At 41.2% G+C, this 21,511-nt stretch overlaps 2 protein-coding genes across 2 annotated transcripts in view; one reads left to right on the plus strand and one right to left on the minus strand.

Moving 5' to 3' along the window:
- Positions 1-984: 984 nt before the first annotated feature.
- Positions 985-8,831, plus strand: ift27 (intraflagellar transport 27 homolog (Chlamydomonas)). Its single transcript, XM_083527500.1, has 7 exons — positions 985-1,143; positions 1,749-1,828; positions 4,812-4,871; positions 6,294-6,353; positions 7,038-7,155; positions 8,157-8,266; positions 8,506-8,831. Exons 1-7 carry the CDS (start codon positions 1,110-1,112, stop codon positions 8,620-8,622), a joined length of 579 nt encoding a protein of 192 aa, XP_083383626.1. The 5' UTR covers positions 985-1,109; the 3' UTR covers positions 8,623-8,831.
- Positions 8,832-17,057: 8,226 nt separating this feature from the next.
- cacng2b (calcium channel, voltage-dependent, gamma subunit 2b) overlaps positions 17,058-21,511 on the minus strand; it is a 54,601-nt gene continuing 50,147 nt past the window's right edge. Inside the window, exons 3-4 of the mRNA XM_083523477.1 lie at positions 21,008-21,148; positions 17,058-18,234 (exon numbers count right to left, since the gene is read on the minus strand). Of these exons, the coding sequence (XP_083379603.1) occupies positions 17,672-18,234; positions 21,008-21,148 (704 nt within the window). The 3' untranslated portion in view covers positions 17,058-17,671. The remainder of the gene's footprint in view (positions 18,235-21,007; positions 21,149-21,511) is intronic.

Here is a 21,511-nt window from a genome sequence, read left to right on the forward strand (position 1 = left end):
CTTATTATTTACAATTTACCCCCCAAAAAAATGTATTTACTGAGCAAATTTTTTTAATATGTGAAAATGATTTATAAATGTATTTATAAATGATTTAAATACCTAGAAATAATAAAAAAAATACATATAAACATATCATTACTGTTATTGTTATTTATTGAAATAATTCATAATTTTAATGAATTTTTAATAAAGTGTACAAATTCAATCATCAACAGAAATATCAATATCATATCAAATAATCAACAAATCATCAGCCTTTTTTTATTTATTATTTAACAAGCTAATTTGTTATATATTTGTTGCCAAGTATGTTTGCTCTTACAAGGAAGTTGTTTAGGTGACAAAGGCTTTCAGTTGCATTTTTTAACAGTAAAATTGAAATTAAAATTAAATAAAAAATTTACAAAAATAAAAACTTCTTGCACATTTTTTAAATATTTATATTATGATATTTGCTTTTTTTATATTTATATTTTGCTGCCGCATTATTTTCATGCATTATACCAATTTGTTTACATTTCGTTCATTATTATTATTATTATTATTATTATTATTATTATTATTATTATTATCATTAATATTATTATTATTCATATATCTTCATCTGTCTTTATAAAATCTCAAAAAAGAGCCACATACATTTAAAAACATTTTAAATAAAGGGTATATATTATGTGTAGTGTTTCCTGTGCTAGCTGGTTGTATAATAAATGAAATAGATAGATAAAAATAAACATCATATCACTTAAATATTGCAAATATAGCCATTTTTTATACCAATATATTTATATAGCAATAATAATCTGGGCAATTAACAAAGCATTTATGGCCCCTAGTGGTAAAGATCAGTACTGCATAAAAAAAAAAAAAAAACCACACATCCTTGGGCAGACCTAACAACCAATCAGAGTGCAGAAATTGCCCTCGTGCTGTATTTCGAACTAATGGGAAGCGTTACATTCCCGTTGCTTAGCAGCGCGCTTGTGTGCCGTTTTTTCCAGTCCGGAAGAGGGAAAGGAAACAGCTCTCTCGAAATTTATAAAGAAACAAACGGAAACAGATAGAAGTTAATAATAAAAAAAATTAAATTTAATGTAAATACAGAAATGGTGAAATTACGAGCCAGGTGTATTCTTGTCGGTAAGAAGAGTTTTATTATATATATTAAGACTCGCTAACTAGTTATAGCGGGGCGTGTTTTTTTTAAGGGTTCCGTCCTGAATTACTTCACTGTTCTCAGTAAAGCTGCTACAAATGAACTGTTATAACACCCTTATATGTCCCAATATAAGTTTTCTATTTTCGATCATTCAAAGTAGCCCCCTTTTGCTTTGATGACAGTTCAGCACACTTTTGGCATTCTATCATGATTCCTAACAATCTTAAGGAGGTGTTGAGTTCTTGTTGGCTGCTTTTCCTTCCTTGATTTAGATTGGGTGATTGTGGAAGTCTGGGCATCTCATACAGCACTCCATCACTCTCCTTCATGAACAAATAACTCTTCCATAACCCAGACGTCTGTTTGGGGTCATTGTACTGTTGGAAATCAAAGGACGGTCACACTAAGTACAAACCAGACTGGATGGCGTTGTTTATATAACTGAACAGTTGGGGGTTAAGGGCCTCGCTTAAGGGCTCAAGGGATTTAAATTCACAAATTTCCATTAATCAGAACCATTGAGAATCCCAATGGACTCATTATCAGACCACCTCATCACTTTCTAATGTGTGCTTCCTGTGTGTAGGAGATGCAGCGGTAGGAAAGAGCGCCTTGTCTCAGATGTTCTGCAGCGATGGCTCCCACTTCCAGAAGAACTACACCATGGTGAGAACACACCAAATAAATCGCATTCGGAGATTGAAATGACCTCAGTATAATCGAAACAGATCCAAACATCTGTATTAAGCAATGAATCAACAATAGGTAGGCAGCGGCGTAATAAAACCCTCCGTCGTAAACTTCACCTTGCTCCTGAAAGAGGTTGTGTGGAAATCGAGATGCGTTCTGTACACAGGTTTCTCACTTTCAAATTGTAGTGTAATATTTCCATACTGAGAACAGGATTATGAGACAGAGGTATGGGATGGTGTAAGATGAGACCAGGAGTGTGCTGTGTTGAATTGTGTGTCTGTGATGGTCATTTTGGTCAAGAGGTTTGCTATAATTAGATCATTTTTTTATTGAATTATATTTATATTATGTGAATGTATTAAGATTGGGGTCACAAAGGATGTTTCAGTATATTTCCAGAAACTTTCCAGGGGAACTTCATCTGGGAAATTTTGGAAAAAAGTCCAACAGCCAACACTATATGGAAGGTTTCCGGACACCTGAGTTTACAATTCGTATGTGCTTTTTAAACATTCCAGTCCCCATTTGCTCTTATAATCCCCTCCACTGTTCTGGAAAGATGTTCCACTAGATTTTAAAGTGTGCTAGTGGAGATTTGTGCTCATTCAGCCACAACAGTGTTAGTAAAGTCGGGTACTGATGTTCAGTAGGGTTAAGGTCAGAGATCTTTAGCAGGCCACTCAAGAACTTCTAATCCAACTCATTTGAACCATATCTTAATGGAGCCCAACAGGTTTGGGTCTTAGTTCAAGTTAAGGGAAAAATCAAGGCGTCCTGTACAGTTGTTGCCTTCAGTTTGTGGTCATATGGTTGGAAAAGTCCCGTGTCCCAATACATTCGTTCATATAGTTACATATGACAGGCATTATCTTAAAGAAATAAATTAACATTTACAGGCTGATCTCTGTTTACTAAAACGCTGATCTCTGGTAGCTTCGAGCTCTTGAAGTTAATTAAAAGGAAAAACAGTTTTTTCCACCCTGACACTGGAGACTCCTTCCAAAAAATGCTAAATCCTTACAGAAAGCTTCCTTTTGTCCGGTTGGTAGAAATGATTATAAACTGATTATATAAACTGATTATTTCCCTGAGATGGTATGATGGAGAAACCTCGAGAGGAACCAGACTCAAAAGGGAACCCATCAGGGCTGCTGCTATTCTAGTGATTATTTAAGTAATCGAGTATTATGCTTAACGTTTATCGAGTAATCGGATAAGAAGAACTTTAAAATGTATTAAAGAACAATACTTAATAAGAGAGAGAAAATAAACCCGGCCGCTTAAAACGAACAAGTCAATTGTTTTTTTTTACTTTTTTGAAAAATTACACAGTACTTTTATTTGCTGAAATTGCATAAACAAATATCGGTGAAAATTAAACCCATTTGATAGCCGTATTACATCCAAACACAAATACAGGTGCATTCAAAAAAAGTCCCTCTGCAGTGGCCATGTAGTAGAGTAGGTTATGAGAAACTATTCGTTTAATGAAACTCGTTATTATTCTCACTCATGTATTTATTTATTGAATCTCGCACAATATCGCCATGTGGTTTTCTTGTCCTCTGAAATTAAAGCTGCTTGGAATTTTCCATGACACCAAGTCCTGATAATAATAATAATAAAAAAAAAAAAAACAGTGACGCAAAGTGCGAGACAGAGAATAAACCCAGTACGGATACGTGTACAGTTAAACCCCTAATCAGAAGTCTTTCTATCCTGCTCGTCCCATCTTGCTGGTTACGAATCCAAATGGATTTGTCAACAGATCTGGATGAAACTAGAGTAGGTCCATCTCTTTAGCCCATTTCAGTCGATCTAATGACTTAGCTCACAGGCTCCTATCTGGTCAAAGAAAGTCAATTGAGTGCTATTGAATGGAGATGAAGCGATTTGAATACAGAAGAGAGGGACGCAGAAGCGCTGTCGCACACAGCTGCCTACATCAGCATGCTGCACGGCCACAGGTGACAGGAACGTCAATAATTTATGCAACCACTGCAGTAATTGGGTGCTCTGCCTGTGCGTGCGCGTGTATGTGTGTACGGGGTCGTAGTATTAGAGAGAGATTTGCAGGCATAGGTACAGTGCTAACGTGCTCAGCATGATAAAGGTAAAGCATTGTCTTTCACAGCCGGGGGAGAAAGAGAGAAAGAGAAAGAGTGAGCGCTCATGCAGGTCAAACAGGTGAAGCGGACAACACTAAAGACCATTAAATATGACACATGCACAGGACCGATCGATTGATCGACAGACAGCGCGTAGGCAGGATTTGAAGGGCACGCCATAAACGATGGCACTCATAGAAAATGTCGGCAGGCTTGTTAGCGGGCCGTGTTTACGGGGAAACGAGCACTTGTTGGCATTCCGGGGTGTGTGCGAGTGCAGTCGTAACCTCTGCCAGACGGCGCATCTTTCCAGGATCACAGACTCTCGCTTTCTCCATCGCCTCTGGATCTGTTGAATACCGAAGTGAACAGAAAGGTAATAAGAGCGTCCCATCGAACCAAGACAAACGTATGAAGAAATCATATCAAAGCATTTTTTTGATTTAGGACACATCTGGACACACTTTCACAAACAAAAATGAACCACCAGTTTACTAGATATATTCTCAGCTCAGCAGTAAATGAAGATACAGTCCTCCATTCACAAATATCCTTCCAACTGCATCCTGTGGTCAGGAGTCAACCATGGTTATGATACACACAAACAAACAGCACCTGTAAAAACATATCTCTTTGTATACACACTTAAAATGAGGTTAAATAAACTGCCCAGTAGGATCATTTCCATATCAGGGTTTATCTGTATGTATGTAGGGTTGGTGTGCCTAATATTTTGGCAACTTATTGTAGCTATCAAAAATTAAAAAATGTGTTTTTTTCTTTCTTCTTCATATGATGTGGGTTTGATGTTACAATATTGTGAGTATAAGTGTGTGTTTGTGTTACAGACCGCTGGTGTGGAGCTGCTGGTGAAGTCAATGAGCATTCCAGAGACTAACGACAGTGTGGTGAGACTTATTCACTCACTCACTCATTTATTCATTCGTTTACTGACTCACACAACCACTTATTTAAGGAATCGCACAATACTTACTCGTTTACTCATTCACCCATTTTTCTCAACCGTTCATTCACTGAATCACTCATTCATCCATTTATTCATTCACCAAGTCACTCACTCATTCACCCACTCACTATTTACCTATTTATTCATTCATCAACTCACTCAATTCTGTTCCATAAACTCAATGTAAGGTTCCATCCACACACTCACTCACTCACTCACTCATACACTTACTCACTCACTCACTCACTCACTCATTCACTCACTCACTCACTCACTTACTCACACACTCACTCACTCACTCACTTACATACTTACTTCTCTTACACACACACTCACTCACTCACTCACTCATTCACTCACTCATTCACACACTCACTCACTCACTCACTCACTCACTCACATACTTACTCACTCACACACCCATTTACACACTCAGTCACACACTCACTCACTCACACACTCACTCACTCACTCACACACTCACTCACTCACTCACTCACTTACACACTCACTCACTCACACACTCACTCACTCACCCACTTACTTACACACTCACTCACTCACCCACTCACTAACACACTCACTCACTTACACACTCACTCACTTACACACTCAATTATACACTCACTCACTCACTTACACACTCACTTACTCACTCACTCACTCACTCACTCACTTACACACACACACACACACACACACACACACACACACACACACACACACACTCACTTATTCACTCACTTACACACTCACTCACTTACTTACACACTCACTCACTCAGTTACACACTCACTCACTTACACACTCACTCACTTACACACTCACTCACTCACTTACACACTCACTTACTCACTCACTCACTTACTCACACACTCACTTAATCACTTACTCACTCACACACTTACTCACTCACCCACTCACTTACACACTCACTCACTCACCCACTCACTCACTCACTCACTCACTCACTCACACACTCACACACACTCACTCATTCACTCACACCCTCACTCACATGACTGAATCATTCATGTACTAAGTCACTTAATTCTTCATTCATTTATTCACTCATTTATTAATTTACTGAATCCCTGAATTCTTTATTATCTCACTCATTTACTTGCCCTCACACAAAAACAATCACTTCTTTAATCGTCAAACCATTTATCCACTGAATCTCTCACTCATTCATTTATTTACTCACTCACTCACTCCCTCACTCACTCACTCAATCCTTCTACTAATTCTCACTAGTTCATTACCTAACTCGTTAACTTGCATGCTCTCTCACTTATTCACCCATTTAATTGCTCCCTCATTCATTCACATTTATTATATTTGGTTTTTGTTTTTGTTTTAGGAGCTTTATATATTTGACACTGCAGGACGGGAGACATTTGTGGAGACATGTGAGAAAATGGTAATGCAATTTTTTTTTCCCATTTACATTTTTTGAAGCAGCTCACCAGTGCATTATTTAAAAACACAATTTATTTACTCTGGCATTATACTCCTCTCTCTCTTTCCATCTTTCTGAGATTATTGGCATTATTTGCTTTACTGCTTCATACCTCATGGAGAAAATCTTCATTCAGATGTTGCTCATCACTCTGATGACTGTCACTGCTCCCGGAAATGTAGCTCATGGAGTTACATAAGACAGAAACCGTGGCTAGTGTGAGCACAGTGTGGGCGTGGAATCTACGAATCTCTGATTGCGGCCCTGTACAGCAGTTTCATGTTCTCTCTGCTCCAGTGCACTTGATTAAGCTCAGGAAAGGGCCGGTAATTAGCCGGCGCGTTAGAGAAAGGGGAAAACAGCAAATTGCGCAGGGCTTCGGGTCTCCAGAAACACTCGCGCTAGAACCACTCATTTACGAAACATCGAAAAATTGGAGTCTAGCAAAGGGGGTTGGTGGGAGCACAGCCTTTTCCCACGCCATAATAAATTCCCCAGCCCTATTAGTTAAAAGCTTTACTCTCAACGCTCCGCTGGGCTAATTTAGCTCCCGCATGTACTTTAGTCGAACGCGTGTGGTTTTTGTCCGTCAGCGAGACCGGCGCTGTATATATTTACAGCGTGTACATGTGTTTTTATGCGTAGTGGGGGCAGCCATCAGTGGTGTGTGTGGTGTTCGAGATCAGCAGCCTGGACTCGTTCAACAGTTGCAGCCGCTGGCTAGAGAGAGTCCGAGCTCACTGCAACAGACTGCAGTTACCAGGTGAAAGAAAGCTCTCCAGCGACACACACATGCACAGATACACACATTTTTTTAATGCACTTTCCAATATACAATATACACTTTCTATATACAATATATGGTATTTGTGCTCACGACACAGGATATGGCATACTACAGGCAAAAGCATTTTTTTTGTTCATTTTAGTAGAGAGCTCGTGTTCTGTGTGTTATTTAACAGAAAAAGAAAAACAGAACGGCATAATTACATACAATTATTATTAATCCTTCACATCAGCCCAGTCATTGTTCATTTTTTTTATTACAGTACGGCCGTCTTCGTATTATTAGTATTTTTTTTTTTTTATGTTTACTTCAGAAAATACACTTATACTATATGGACAAAAATTGATGGACAGCTGACCATAAGATACGTATGTGCCCCTAATGGGCAGATGTTCCACAAGATTTTGGAGCATGATTGTGGAGATTTGTGCTTATTCAACCACAAGGGTGAGGGTGAGGTGTCCCAATACTTTTGTCCATATACTGTGCATAGGCTCCTTCTATATCCACAACCAAAATATTATAAATGAAAAAACCCCTAATGGTTTAGATTATGTTTTCTGTTTAAAATAAAATTGTCCTTTTAATTCAGATAATTAATTTGACTTTATTCCAAAATATACTACTGACAAAGGCAGGAAGTAGAAATGTGTGTATTAATAATGTGCATATCCATAACTTAGGCCGATACGATTCACATCTCGATGCACAGCCAACATTAAAGATACATTCAGCAAATTTAAATTCTCTGATTTGGGGCCGTCCTAACAGCTTCAGAATTACACATCCGAGGACTAAATGGATGATCGTTTTTAAATCCTTTACATATCTTTCCAGAACTGGATCACTAATGGGTTAGAATGAGCAAAATTAAATGCAAAACCGAATATTATAGTCATCTCAGGCTGGGCTGGAATCTCACAGGGCCTCCAGCACTCTGAGTGAACCGACAGTTACAGAGTGTCCGTGTGTTAAAGGTGTGTTAGTGGGGAATAAATCGGACCTGGCATCGAGGAGAGAGGTGGAGACAGCCGTGGCGCAGGAGTGGGCACGGGAACAAGGTCTTCAGTACCACGAGACCTCCGCTGTGAGTGGCCTCTGATCCAAGATAAAAATTCTCATTCATCATTATAGCAAGCATAAACCCGGGTTTAGCATTTCAGACTAGCACTTTTTGCTGTTAATTAATTTTCACTAACCGTGTTCACATTTTGCCTTCAGAATGATCTGTGGCATATTTCATCTTTTTAACCCTGTACTCGTGTGTGTGTGTGTGTGTGTGTGTGTGTGTGTGTGTGTGTGTGTGTGTGTGTGTTTGTGCTGCAGAAAGAAATGGAGAACTGTGACGCCCCCTTTTTGAGTTTAGCCCAAGCTTTTCATGCTCTGTATCAGGATCGAAGGCAGATGATCCAGAGGCTCAGTTGGGACCCTACAGACCACTAATAACCCATGATAGTCTGTTTATTGCTTTTATGTACATATTTATTTAATTATGACATGTTTATTTATCCCTAACCATGACATGGATCAGATTATACATCTGTCTTCTGCAAGGCTAAGTATTGGGGCCACTTCTGTAAATGTTTGTGGACACCTGTAGATCCCAGCCATATGTTGGCCCTCCTTTAACTGTTGAAAGCACACATATGTATTACATTATGACTGGTCACATGATTAACGCTGATTATCTCCTCATCATGGCACCTATTAGTGGGTGGGATATATTAGGTAGCAAGGGAACATTTTTGTCCTTAAAGTTGATGTGATAGAAGCACGAAAAATGGGCAAGGGCCAAAACTGCAGCTCTAGTGGGGTGTTTATGGTCTGCAGTCATCAGTATCTATCAAAAGTGGCCCAAAGAAGCTGAGCACCTCACACTTAAATAAAAATAACTAAGACCTTTGAATAGTTTGATTATTCTTTAGATTCTGTAGTAATTGGGACTTTGGTGGAGATAATGGAAGGTCATCTTAGTTTATAATGGGGTGTCGATGTAAAGGCACTTTTTTTTCATTGTGTGTACATGTTCTATATAACGATATTAAAGTAGTTTTTGTTTTGGTTCCATGTGCAGTCTTGTTTCTTTGCCTTCGATAAACCCCGGGGGGGTCGAAAACCATTTTTATTGCCTTGTTGCGACACACTGCACCAGTTCCCGGACAGAGCGTGTGGCGTGTCTGAGTTAGTGAGGCTCACTCTGCCCTTTCCTCGAAGCTCTCAAACTCACCGAGCTGAATTTCAGCCAAGCCGCACACTTTATTGAACGAAGGCGGCCGCCATGTTGTCTCCTTTCCTGTCACAGTGATGTGATGGATGTTGGAAGAAAGACTGTGATGCTCGAGTGAAATGTTCACAGCTTTCTCAGGGTCGGTGCGACGCAGATTTGGACAGAGATGAATGAACTAAAGACGCTTTAACGCCGTGGAACCCGCACGCTCACAAGCGCAGATGCCAAGTCAACGTCCTTGACATGTGCTTGTGGCTCTGCAGCGTTTCAAAAAGCCTGTTTGTGTGTGGATGCATACGATTCGGAGCACATCCATGGCAGGGTAATTTAATTTCACCCGCTGTATTAACGCTGCCCTATCCACGCTCGTCTGAGCCACAATTACAAGATCCAGACGCAGTGAGAGCTGAGAAATCTTTAATTCGCCATGAATTAAAAAGTAATCTAGTGATCTGATTTCATGAAACTGACAAAGACTTACAAACTGTGTATGTTCTGTGCTAGCATGTAGCCGTTATTCTGATTCTTGAAGGGATACTTACCTTGAACCTGCTATTGGGCACTAATCCCCACAGCAACATTTAATAATCTAGTGGAAAATCTTCCCAGAAGAGTGGAGTCAGTTATAGCTTCCGCTAACTGGAATTTTTTTCTTCATTTGTTTGTTTGTTTTTGCACCATTCAGAGCCTGTGGTGGACTTTTATGTGTGTATGCTAATTTCAGTGTAAAAAAACATAGCTAATAATTCGTCCAGTTATGCTAATGCTTAAAGGGATACTTCATTCATGTAACAGATAATTGGTTATCGTGATGTATAAATAAATATGTGGCACCCAAATGTGGGCCTTTTCTTCAACCTGTGGTGGGGCACAAATCACCACAGCAACATATAACTGGTGGAAAACTTTTCCAGAAGAGTGGAGTCAGTTAGAACTTCCACTTACTGAATGTTTTCGCTAACCGTTCTGTAAACTCTGGAGTCTGTAGTGGTCTTTTATGTGTGCATGCTAATCTCATTGTAAAAAAAAACAAAAAAAAAAACGTAGCTGATAATTGGTCCAACCATGGTGCTAATACTTTATTCATGTGACACAATTGGTTGTTGTGTTATTGCATATGTGCTGTGGATTAAAAAGGTTTTGAGACTGGCTCTGTTCACAAGAAAGTATTTATCTACGTTTATACATTATTACCTTTAAAATAGTCTCTTTGCACAGCAATACAGCATCCCTGGTGTTCCTACCACTGCTGGAATGTGTCCTGGAAGTCTTCTTTTTGAAGCTTTTCAAGCACATGCGATTCACGCTGGATCTCTGCAGTGGTGTCAAAATGGCAACCTTTTAACTGGATCTTCATCTTAGGGAAGAGGGCGAAGATGGTCCGAATAGCACCAGCTGTACAACTCCCGATGTACACAGAACAATATCTTTTGGGACACTGACTTATGAAGGTCGGTGCTCCTTGTGACTGTGTGCAGCCTTGTGCTGCCATCTGTTGGTGTGTTACAAAACTAGTCTCGAAATTTTTTTATAACAAATATAAGTATGTTACACCTATATGTGGATCTTTCCTTTAACCTTCTATTGGGAATAAATCGCCACAGCAACATTTAAGAAACAGCAGCAACAAGACCTGCTTTATAACAATGGCCATGTTATTTGTTTGTGTGATGGTCAGTTGTGTACTTTTGGGTATTTCAATTGTCAAGTGTAAGCTAATGTTCAAGAAATTGGTTTTACTGACTGTGAGGTGCTCAATAAGTAAATAAGGCAAAAAAAATTTGTTTCACACTTGAGAGCTTCTATTTTTTTTTTTGTGCGCACAAGTAATGTTTTTTGGAAAAGAACATACATCTACTACTACTTTCTTTTCGGCTTCTCCCGTTAGGGGTCGCCACAGCGGATCCTCCGCACGTTTGATTTGGCACATGTTTTACGCTGGATGCCCTTCCTAACGCAACCCTCCCCAATTTATCCGGGCTTGGGACCGGCACTAAGAGTGGCTGGGGATGGTTCCCTGACCGGGAATCGAACCCGGGTCGCAGCGGTGGGAGCGCTGCATCTTAACCACTAGACCACCAGGGGACGAAAAAGAACATACATCTGTAGATGCTTTAATAGTCGTCTTTTTTAGCGTCACAGACATCTGTCTGCATTTGTGAGCAACATTCAGTCTGACGTTATTGTCGCTTCTGCAGTCATTGTGGAAAGTGAATTGAACATTTATGATCGATTTGATGGGTTCAGGATTTCGGCAAGTCTTCGAGGCATATGAATGCTTTCTTCCCTTTTTATTAGTTATAACGTGACAATTTCTAGGCTCTAGCCTGTAGATATATATATATATATATATATATATATATATATATATATATATATATATATATATATATATATATATGCGCGTATGTGTGTTGGCTCAGCTTCATGTTGTGTTATAAATGAGGTATTGTACAGTAGCCAGGGGTCCTGCTGTGACTGAGAAGTGAGGGGGGACGTTTATGGGCCAGGACGGCCTAACGTAGCCTCACGCACACACAAACAGAAAACAGGGGACTGTCCACACACACTGAGGTTCGGAGCTCCCGAGCCCAGTACTAGGCAGGCGTATCCCATCTGCGATCTGCCAGACAGACGCTGAGAGCAGAGAGTCCCACTGCAGGGGGTGAGCCAGCCCAAGTGTATGTATATGGAAAAAGAAAGAGACAGAAATATAGAGTAAGCTTTGGACTAGAAACCTAGAGCGTTGTAGCTAGGGTTGTGCGCTTGTCAGGTTTCAAATGCCTAGACAGCTATTGGTGTTCCCTTGGTGCGCTTTGATTATGTAGCTTTACCTGGTAAAGATTTGCGCTAGTGACTAAAAGGTTGCAAGTTTCTGTCATATTTGAATCTTTTGTGAATTTTTTGTTTCTCGGCATTAGCAACATGATCTCAATTCCGCACCCACTCTACTCGCCAGATTTGGCTCCTGCGGACTTCACCCTCTTCCAGAGAATGAAGATTCAGTTTAGAGGTCATCGTTTTGACACTATTGCAGATGTCCAGTGGGAATCGTAGATGTTGCTTGACACACTTCGAAAAAAGAAGACTTCCAGGACACATTCCAGTGATGGTAGGAAAACCGGGGGCGCTGTATTGCTGTGTAAGGGGGCTGATGTAAAGGTGATAGTGTGTAAACCTACATATAAAATACTTTCTTGTAAATAGAGCTAGTCTCAAAACCTTTTTATACCACCTTGTATTGCTATGATTACAGTGTCGGCCAAACAGTGGTGGGCCATCAGGTCCAGCAAGGTCTTCTATGCTGGCCAAAACTCTGTCAGAATCACTGACTTACACTTTAATAGAATTTTGTCCATGTGTAAAACTTTCTTTTGGCTTCTCCCATTAGGGGTCGCCACAGCGGATCATCCGCATGTTTGATTTGGCACGTTTTTACACTGGATGCCCTTCCTAACGCAACCCTCCCTATTAATTCAGGCTTGGGACTGGCACTAAGAGTGGCTGGGGTTGGTTCCCTGACCGGGGATCGAACCCGGGCCGCAGCGGTGAGAGCGCCGCATCCTAACCACTAGACCACCGGGGATGTACATAGCAAATTCTTCCATTCTCCTCATTTCTATTGTTTCTTTCGGGTGCACCGCACTGCTGTTTACGTACATTGTTAAGTTTACGTTGGAGTTTCTATCAAATCAGATTTAAGAATTCTTGCTTTAGTAATGCAATTAATTCCCACTGCATGAGATACCCGTCTTCTGTGATGCAGTGCTCTGTTATAATGTGTTTGTCTGTAATATCGATGCATTAAGAGGTGGATTGATTCAGGTAGGACACCACTGAAGGCCTAGGTGTTAAACGCGTGGCCGCCACTGCGGCCAAATAAATGAAGTGTTATCTTGGCTAAATCTGGCAAACTGTCAACTATCTTGATTACACCAGGGGTTAGAGTCTGTACATATAATATGTGGTGTGTATTTTGATTCATGGTGTTAGTTAGTTTCACTGACACCAATATCCCAACCTGCATGCTAATACAATTACGTAAATTGTATATTGTAGCAAACCGCCACCGCCAAGATGACGCGTCATGTGGCTGATTGGTGCAGTGTCATCGTTTTCCTTTTTTTCTTCGCCGTCTTTCTCTATGCTATAAGAGCACGGACTGCAGCAACGGTCTGCTATTACAAGAGCATTAGTATTCTGCACGCACACATGCACACACACTCGCGCACACACGCGGCAAACTCGATGGCCTTTCTGCACTTTTTGCTCACGATGGCCAACAGAGGGAGCAGGCGCTTGCTGTACCTGTAACCTCACTGAGAACAGACAGAACGGGTTTTTCCTACAGCTCGCCAGGAACATTGAGTCCAAGTTGTTTGTGGAACGCTTTCTTGGGAGACAGAAGAGAGCAATGTTAGGTAGTGGCACAACACTCACCGCAGAGATGAAGGTTTACCATCATTTTGAATGTCTGCTAGTAGTCAAGTAGTCAAGTCAATTAGACTTGCAATCTAAAATCGTTAGTGATCGTTAGTTTTGAACCGAAAGACCAGTTTTATAGTGGAAGGTATTCAGGCTCATAACAGGAGTCTGATGACTTTGAAAAATTAATCTTGCCCTCCTGAACTTTCTTCAGTACGATTTTCAGTATTTAAAGCTGCCTAGTATTTTGAAAAAAGGGGCAATAATGCTGTTAATGCCAGAACAATGCAGCAGCACTTTATAGACAGTTTTTTTTTTTTTTATTATAACTGGCAGATTTTCTTTTTATATGAACTGGATAATGCATTACTCATCTTTCAAGTTTTGAATCTTTCACTGGTAAAATAATAAATTGCATGATTTAGTGGCATGCAAGTGGTATATTGGTGCTTCACAGTGGTGATGGGAAGAACGGATCATTTTAGTGAATAGTTTTTTTTTTGGTCATTTAGTTCATTTTGTTACTTTAATCCTTTAATCAGCTTCAAATGGTATATGAGAGTCACATATCTAAAGGACAGACGACTCGGAACAGGGGATAAACTACTCAATTCTGTTTCCTGTATAATGCACTGCCTACACATAACACACATCACACACATCACATCATAACCTTGTGCTCCAGAACATCTGATCACATGCACATTATCAACTTGTGCTGTTAATATCATGAACAGCAGCTACGCTAATTCCTCTCCACTGCTTCTCTTTCTCTCCCCATCCCGAGGCATCCTGAGGTTTGGCCAGCTCCAGTCATGTCCCACCTCGTGAAGATTATGGACCTATGGATGATCATGGAGAAGTAGATGCCGAGTGTTTAAAGGCCCTGGCATGGAGAAGCTGATGCTGGATCTATGATGATCACAAATTGTTCTGTATTGTTGAAAGATTTATGACCAAACTTTTGATGTCACCCATATGAGGATGGGTTCCCCTTTGAGTCTGGTTCCTCTCAAGGTTTCTTCCTCATATCATCTAAGGGAGTTTTTCCTTGCCACTGTCGCCACGGCTTGCTCATCAGGGACAAACGCACACCATTTACCTTCACTGTTGTTTTCTGTAAAGCTGCTTTGAGACAATGTCTGTTGTGAAAAGCGCTATACAAATAAACTTGACTTGACTTGACTTGACTTGCCTACCGTATATGGGGGTCACGCGATAAAAGAACGAACGACTCGAGTCGAGAGGTAAACTACTCGATTCTGTTTCCTGTACATAAACCTGTGGAGATATTTAGATCACTCTTTGAAATGACTCGTTCTTTTGAGTCCCATTAAAGACTCATCACTACTTCACCGTTTCAAGGTCAATGCGTCAGCGTGGAGATTTGCATGGATTCTTGATGTACATGTGGATTTCTTTGAAAGTTTCCACTCACAGACATGATGCCATGAGTGAATGCTGCTAAAGAGGAATGCAAAGGAATTAGACCAAAATAAAAGGCAGCAGTATTGCATTTTTTATGAATATGCAAATATTTTGGGTGGAACACACCATGTTCTTAACTTTATGATGCAATAACACCTTCCTGTAACAAAAAAATAATAAAACTACTACAGTTCTTGGATGGCAAAGATTTTTTGGTGTGTGTGTCTCCAGATTTATTCATCATGGAGTGTAAGTGACAATGGTGGCAGACGAGCTACTTGCGCATGGAAATCTCCTGCAAGCCTCTGCACTGTATCCTTGTGAAGTCTAGCTTTCCATCACGGAGTCCGTCTGCAGCGTCAGCATTCGCGACAGATACCTCCGATTCCACCTTTCCATCATGATAAACAATGTACAAAGTTGACGCTGTATTTCTTAACACATCGCCTTCCCGGTGACAAGTGTTCTGTTGAAACGCTCGGCTCGTGTCGGAATCCCAAAATATCCTTTTTTTTTTTTTTAAATGAAACGGTTCATATTCATTTTTTGGCATGCTTTTTTTTTTTTTTTGCCTTGCGGCTTGCCAGACATCATGACTGAATGTTTTCTAATTTTACACTTCCCATTTACCCCTCTCTGATTCACTAGACCACAGGGAAGCAGGCGCAATCTGAGCGATCTCTTTTTCCCTTCGTTTACTTTCCCCTTACGCTCCCTCTCTCTTTTTTTTTCCTGTTGTGCGGATCAAAGCTCCTGATGTGTCTCCCTGCAGGGCGGTGTGATCAACCATGAGGGCACATGGCACACACACGCACACACACGCACGCACACACACACACGTACACCGCCAAACAGCCAATAGAATAAATCTCTGTTAAAAATTGGTGGTTTTAGGGATTGGTTACACCTGATGAGCTGTGTCATCGCTTTGCACGACGTCCAGCGACCTACGCCTGACCCGCTCTCGTTTCCACCCATTGAGGCTCATCTAAATTTTCACAGAGAAATAAAATTGTCTGATCGCTTTCGACTTCTGCCTGGCTGTCATTTTGTACTATCAAATAAAAGACATGATCTTTCCTTTTTAGCTATGCACCGCATGCAGGTGCGAGCAAAACGTTCCCGACACTTCCAGCCGCATCCTACATCGTCTTAAACTTGGACTTACCAGTCTTTCATTTTTCTTTTTTTTTCATTCTGCAACTCGTAATAGTTGCCATCGACGAATGAGCTTTACATTTTCTAGCTTACACAAGTGTACGAGTCCTTTCACATCATGTCATTTCTGCCGTTTGAGCATCTTACGTGTGTGTGTGTGTGTGTGTGTGTGTGTGTGTGTGTGTGTGTGTTGTTACATAAGTGTCAGTGCTTATGCAACCATTCCAATGATTCTTTTGGCTTCAAAAAAGCCAAAACCATGGAGCCCTTTCCCATTTTTACAGTAACTGCTTCAGAGCATAGGCAAGGCCATTTACGAACAAAACTAGCTTGCTGTTTACAAAAAAAAAAAAATTTCCTCCTCCAGTGAGTCACAAGAAAACCCGTTCCCCAATTCCTTTGTTTCCATGACGACTTTATTGACTTTTGATTTGTTCTCTTTTTTTTTTTAGGTCTTTTTTCCCCGTCCTTCTCTTGCGTCAGGGAAGTCTATCTGGCTTATTAACATATATATATATATATATATATATATATATATATATATATATATATATATATATATATATATATATATATATATATATATATTCATATATAATTATTACATATATTAACTTATAAGTTGTGGCCAGTATACAGGTTTGTCTTTTTTTTTTTTTTTTTGCCTTGGGTACACCTTGGCCACAACGCTTCACAGTATTAATGCGCAAAAGAATGAGATGGATACATACAGGAAGTAAAGAGGGAGGTGGGCGGGGAGGTGAGGTGGGGGGCGGAGTCAGAGGTCGCCCTGCAGCCCAAGAAGAGAGTTGAAAAAAATAGAAACCTTTCAAAACTTAACAATCGTCTACCACCCCCTTCCCAGGTCTGTTTTTCACCTGTGTATGTCTCGGTCTCGCTTTTTGTTTCTATCGTTCGCGTTCTCCCCCATTACTCACACCTCTTCTATTGAAACATGGTTTAAAACTCGTTAAATTACGGTAGATGGGAAAATCATGCATTTTCTTTATCTGTTTTTTTGGACATTTTTCACGTTTTCACTTTTTTTTTTCAACATGGAAACTCGTCGTAGTCATCTTCATTGTTGTAAATAGCTCACAACTCAGAGAGCTCTTGCATCCCCAGTCCTTATTACCCTTCATGTTCTGGTTCTCGATCCATTTTTTCCCCGTTACTTCATTTGTTCCCTGTCTCTCTTTTTCTGCCCCATGTTCAGTCACTTCCTCTCCCTGCCAGGATTTGTCTCTGTGGCACTCATACAGGCGTAGTGCGACGGTTGGCAGCATTGCTGTGTGAGTCCTTCGCGTCTTTCTGGATACAGTTGTGGACCTGCAGGAAGTTATGGTCCCTCTCCGAGTTGTAGGTGGCCGGGGGTGTTGATTTCAGCGTATCGGCTCCGCCACGGCTCAGAGTGTACATGGAGATGTCGGTGGACGGCAGAGCTCCGAAGCCCTTGAGGCCCAACGGAGAGGTGTCACGTGACTGTGAAGGTTCCGTGGAGCGGCTGGAGGAGCGTGAGCGGCGCCGATAGCGGTAGCGGTAGCTGGGGATGCGTGTGATGGCTGAGCCGTGCAGATAGTCAGCGTTTCCAGTGGCGATGCCTCTTCCGGCACGGGCGTTGGTGGCTCGGAGTTCACGGTGCCGGTCAATAAACATGTGCACAGCCAAGACACCCACCATCTCGGCCATGATGAAGGACAGAGCCCCAAAGTAGAAGCTCCAGCCGTACGAGTAGCTGTTCTTCTTCGAGTCGCTCTTGGTGGGGTCGCCCGCGTTTGCTGATATGTAGACAATCATACCTATGATGTTGCTCAAACCTGACAGATAGACAGACAAATAAAAAATTAGCTGACCCAAAATCGATTACTTAGAGTAACTAAATATAACATACACCAACAATTGTCTCTTCATCATGGCACCTGTTAGTGGGTGGGATATATTAGGGAGAAAGTAAACACTTTGTCCTCAAATTTGATGTGTTAAAAGCGTTTGACAAGGGCCAAATTCTGATGTCTAAACAACTGGGCAAGAGTATCTCCAAAACTGCAGCTCTTGTGGGATGTTCCCGGTCTGCAGTGGTCAGTATCTATCAAAAGTGGTCCAAGAAAGGAACAGTGGTGAACGGGCATCATGGTTATGGGTGGCCAAGGCTTACTGATGTACATGGGGAGCAAAGGCTGCCAAGTGTGGTCCAATCCAATAGAACAGCTCCTGTAGCTCAAATAGGGACCAACACAATATTAGGCAGGTGGTCATAATTTAATGCCTGATCGGTGGCCATAAATTTATGCCTGGTCAGTACATTTTTACCATGACTTTCAAATAACCCACTATGCAGTAGATGCTGCTGGGCCATAAAACAAGGTCCTTAACCCTTAAAATTGTAAGTCCCTTTGGATAAGGGCGTCTGGAAAATACAATATATGTAAATGTAAAGGTAGTCTGAATTGCCGCGGGCTTAGTTAGCGTGGCAGTGAGGGGCTGGAACTACAGTGCCCTTGGGGTACATTAGCACCGCAAGCTAAAACTAAAGGTCAAATAGTGAGCAGTGGAAACCTAGAACTACTGGGACAAAAAGGTCTACAAACACAGTACCATTGTTTGCGTTTAAATTTAATCCCAAAGAGAAATTCGGCACAAATGGTAACATCAGCTCTGGAAACAGGATCTGCAGCCCAATAGGCAGCCCAACAGGAAGTGCAGTCTAATTGCAGTGGCCCAGGGATCAGAGAATAAAGTGATTGGTTATGATGAGTGCAGGACCTACAGATGATTTAGCTACAGCAGCACTGGGGGACAGGAGGTGGAAGTGAGAATATAGTATACGTAGACTACAAAGGTTACACACAATCATTTTGGGTGTCACCTGTGCCAAAGATGATGTGACGTAGTGGCAAAAATGCAAGAAAAAACCTAAAATGAAAAAGGCTAACCAGATTTTTACCAAAGTAAGGCATATGTATGGTACCAGCAGGATGATTAAAAAAACACAACTAATATCATTGGAAAGAGTGAGACTAAACAGAGTCAGACAAGTACCCAAGTACTTAATAGTTTCTGCTCGCAAGTACTTTTGAAATGATCAAATTGAACCCTCCAACTAAAATTTTACAGATCCTCCAGAGGTTTTCAGATTCTTTCTGCTCCTTAATTTAGCTTTGTCTGGGTGGTGGATGGTTCAGCAATTTGGTGAACAATTAGACAGTTTCAGGTTGGCTTCTTTAGGAAACTAGAGCTTCTTTCTGAGGTGTGTCATTGTGTCCTTGAACGAAGTTGGCACTGGATGTGATTGTCTTTTTCCCTCGGGCCATGTTTACCCATTAGCAGGTAACAGAGCGAGCAGTTGGCAAATAGCCACTCTCATCTCCCATGTTAGGGGCCCAGAGCACAAAAACGTTCAGGGTCAGGAGTGGCTGTATGGGTCAGGAAAGGAAAAATGCACTGTTAGCTGATATTTTCTACTAATAAATAAGAAAAAAGAAAAAGAAAGGCAAAAGTCAGGTATGGGCCTTTTCTTGCTGACCAATAAGATGACTGGCACACTTGGTGTCCATTGGCTCCCAAGGCCTATGTCCTTTCTTCTTCTGTAAGTTGCCTTTGAGCTGACTGCATAAAATGTGGTTCTCATAGAAGTGCAAAAAATTATAAAAAGGGGAAGACAAGGCAGGACTATGGTTTCCCTGCTCTCTATCTTCAACTCTCCTGGATTTACATTTATATTGTTTTATGAAGTGAATATTAGTTGTGGATAAAGACAAAAAAAATGTTTTTTAGCTGTATCCCGGTGGGAGTCTCTTAGCCTAGCAGAGAAGAAAATAAACAGACTCATGCTTTTGACAAGCTGTATGCGGACTGTGTATCTTACAGAAGCACTGTCTCTTAGCTGTTTATACAGCAGGTGGCATTTGGAAAAAAAACTCCTGTATTCCAACGATTTCAAACCTGCTAAAAGACTGTGTATTATAGATGAGGACTTGATCAGTGTGTTCAGTGAGAAACACATCATTCCTGTAGTCATGGAGGGCATGTTGTGTGTGGTTGGATTGCTAGAAATGATCAGGAAAGATGGATTGCAGTAACTCTAAAGAGTTACCCCCCTAACAGAGTTACCCCCCCCCCCCATTGCTACTGTACCCAGTCAGACTACAGATCCTATCCCCCAGTGCTACTGTAACCAGTCAGACTGCGGATCCTACCCCACAGTGCCACTGTAACCAGTCAAACTGTAGATCCTACCCCTCTAATGCCACTGTAACCAGTCGGACAGCAGATCCTACCCCCAGTGCCACTGTAACCAGTAGGACTGCAGATCTTACCCCCTCAAAGCTATTGTAACCAGTCAAGCTACAGATCTTACCCCACCCCAGTGTTACTGAAACCAATTAGATTGCAGATCTTACCCCCCAATGCTGCTGTAACCAGTCAGACTGCAAATTTTACAACCCAGTGCTATTGTATCAGTCAGACTGCAGATCCTACCGTTCCAGTGCCACTGTAACCAATCAGACTGCAGATCAAGTGTGGGTTCCCTCTGGGTTTTCTGGAAAAACACAAACACTGGACACAAAGTTTGTCTCGGCTGGCACTCACCTGCAGACACGAAGAGAATCCCTGCACTGAGGATGATGTTGTGACGGGACTTGTAGAACTCACTGGCCGCAATACATAGACCGCCCATGAACAGCAGGATCACGCTAAGGATAGGGAATATACTGGATGCCCTCACTGCTCCTGCACACAGACAAAATCAGAGAGGTTACTCTCCTTCGCTGCCATTGTTCTTGCCAGTCTCACGTTCCTTCCCAGGTTAACATGCTGACCTAAATTTTCGTCAGTGAAGCATAAAATTTCACATACATGCCTCATTTAGATACACACATTTGCTCACATGCAGGTATATATATATGCACACACACACATATACACACACACACAAAACTCCTCAGCACTTTGTGAAACTAAAGTGCTGACGATGAAGGGAACGCAAACTTGTGAGACTGCCCTCCCCCTCCCATCTCTCTCTCTCTCTCCCCTTCTCTCTCCCACTACTTAATGTGCTCATTTCTGTCCTTTTTAATCTCTCTATCTCTTTAC

Source organism: Silurus aristotelis, assembly GCF_946808225.1.
Source record: "Silurus aristotelis genome assembly, chromosome: 2".
NCBI lineage: Eukaryota > Metazoa > Chordata > Actinopteri > Siluriformes > Siluridae > Silurus > Silurus aristotelis.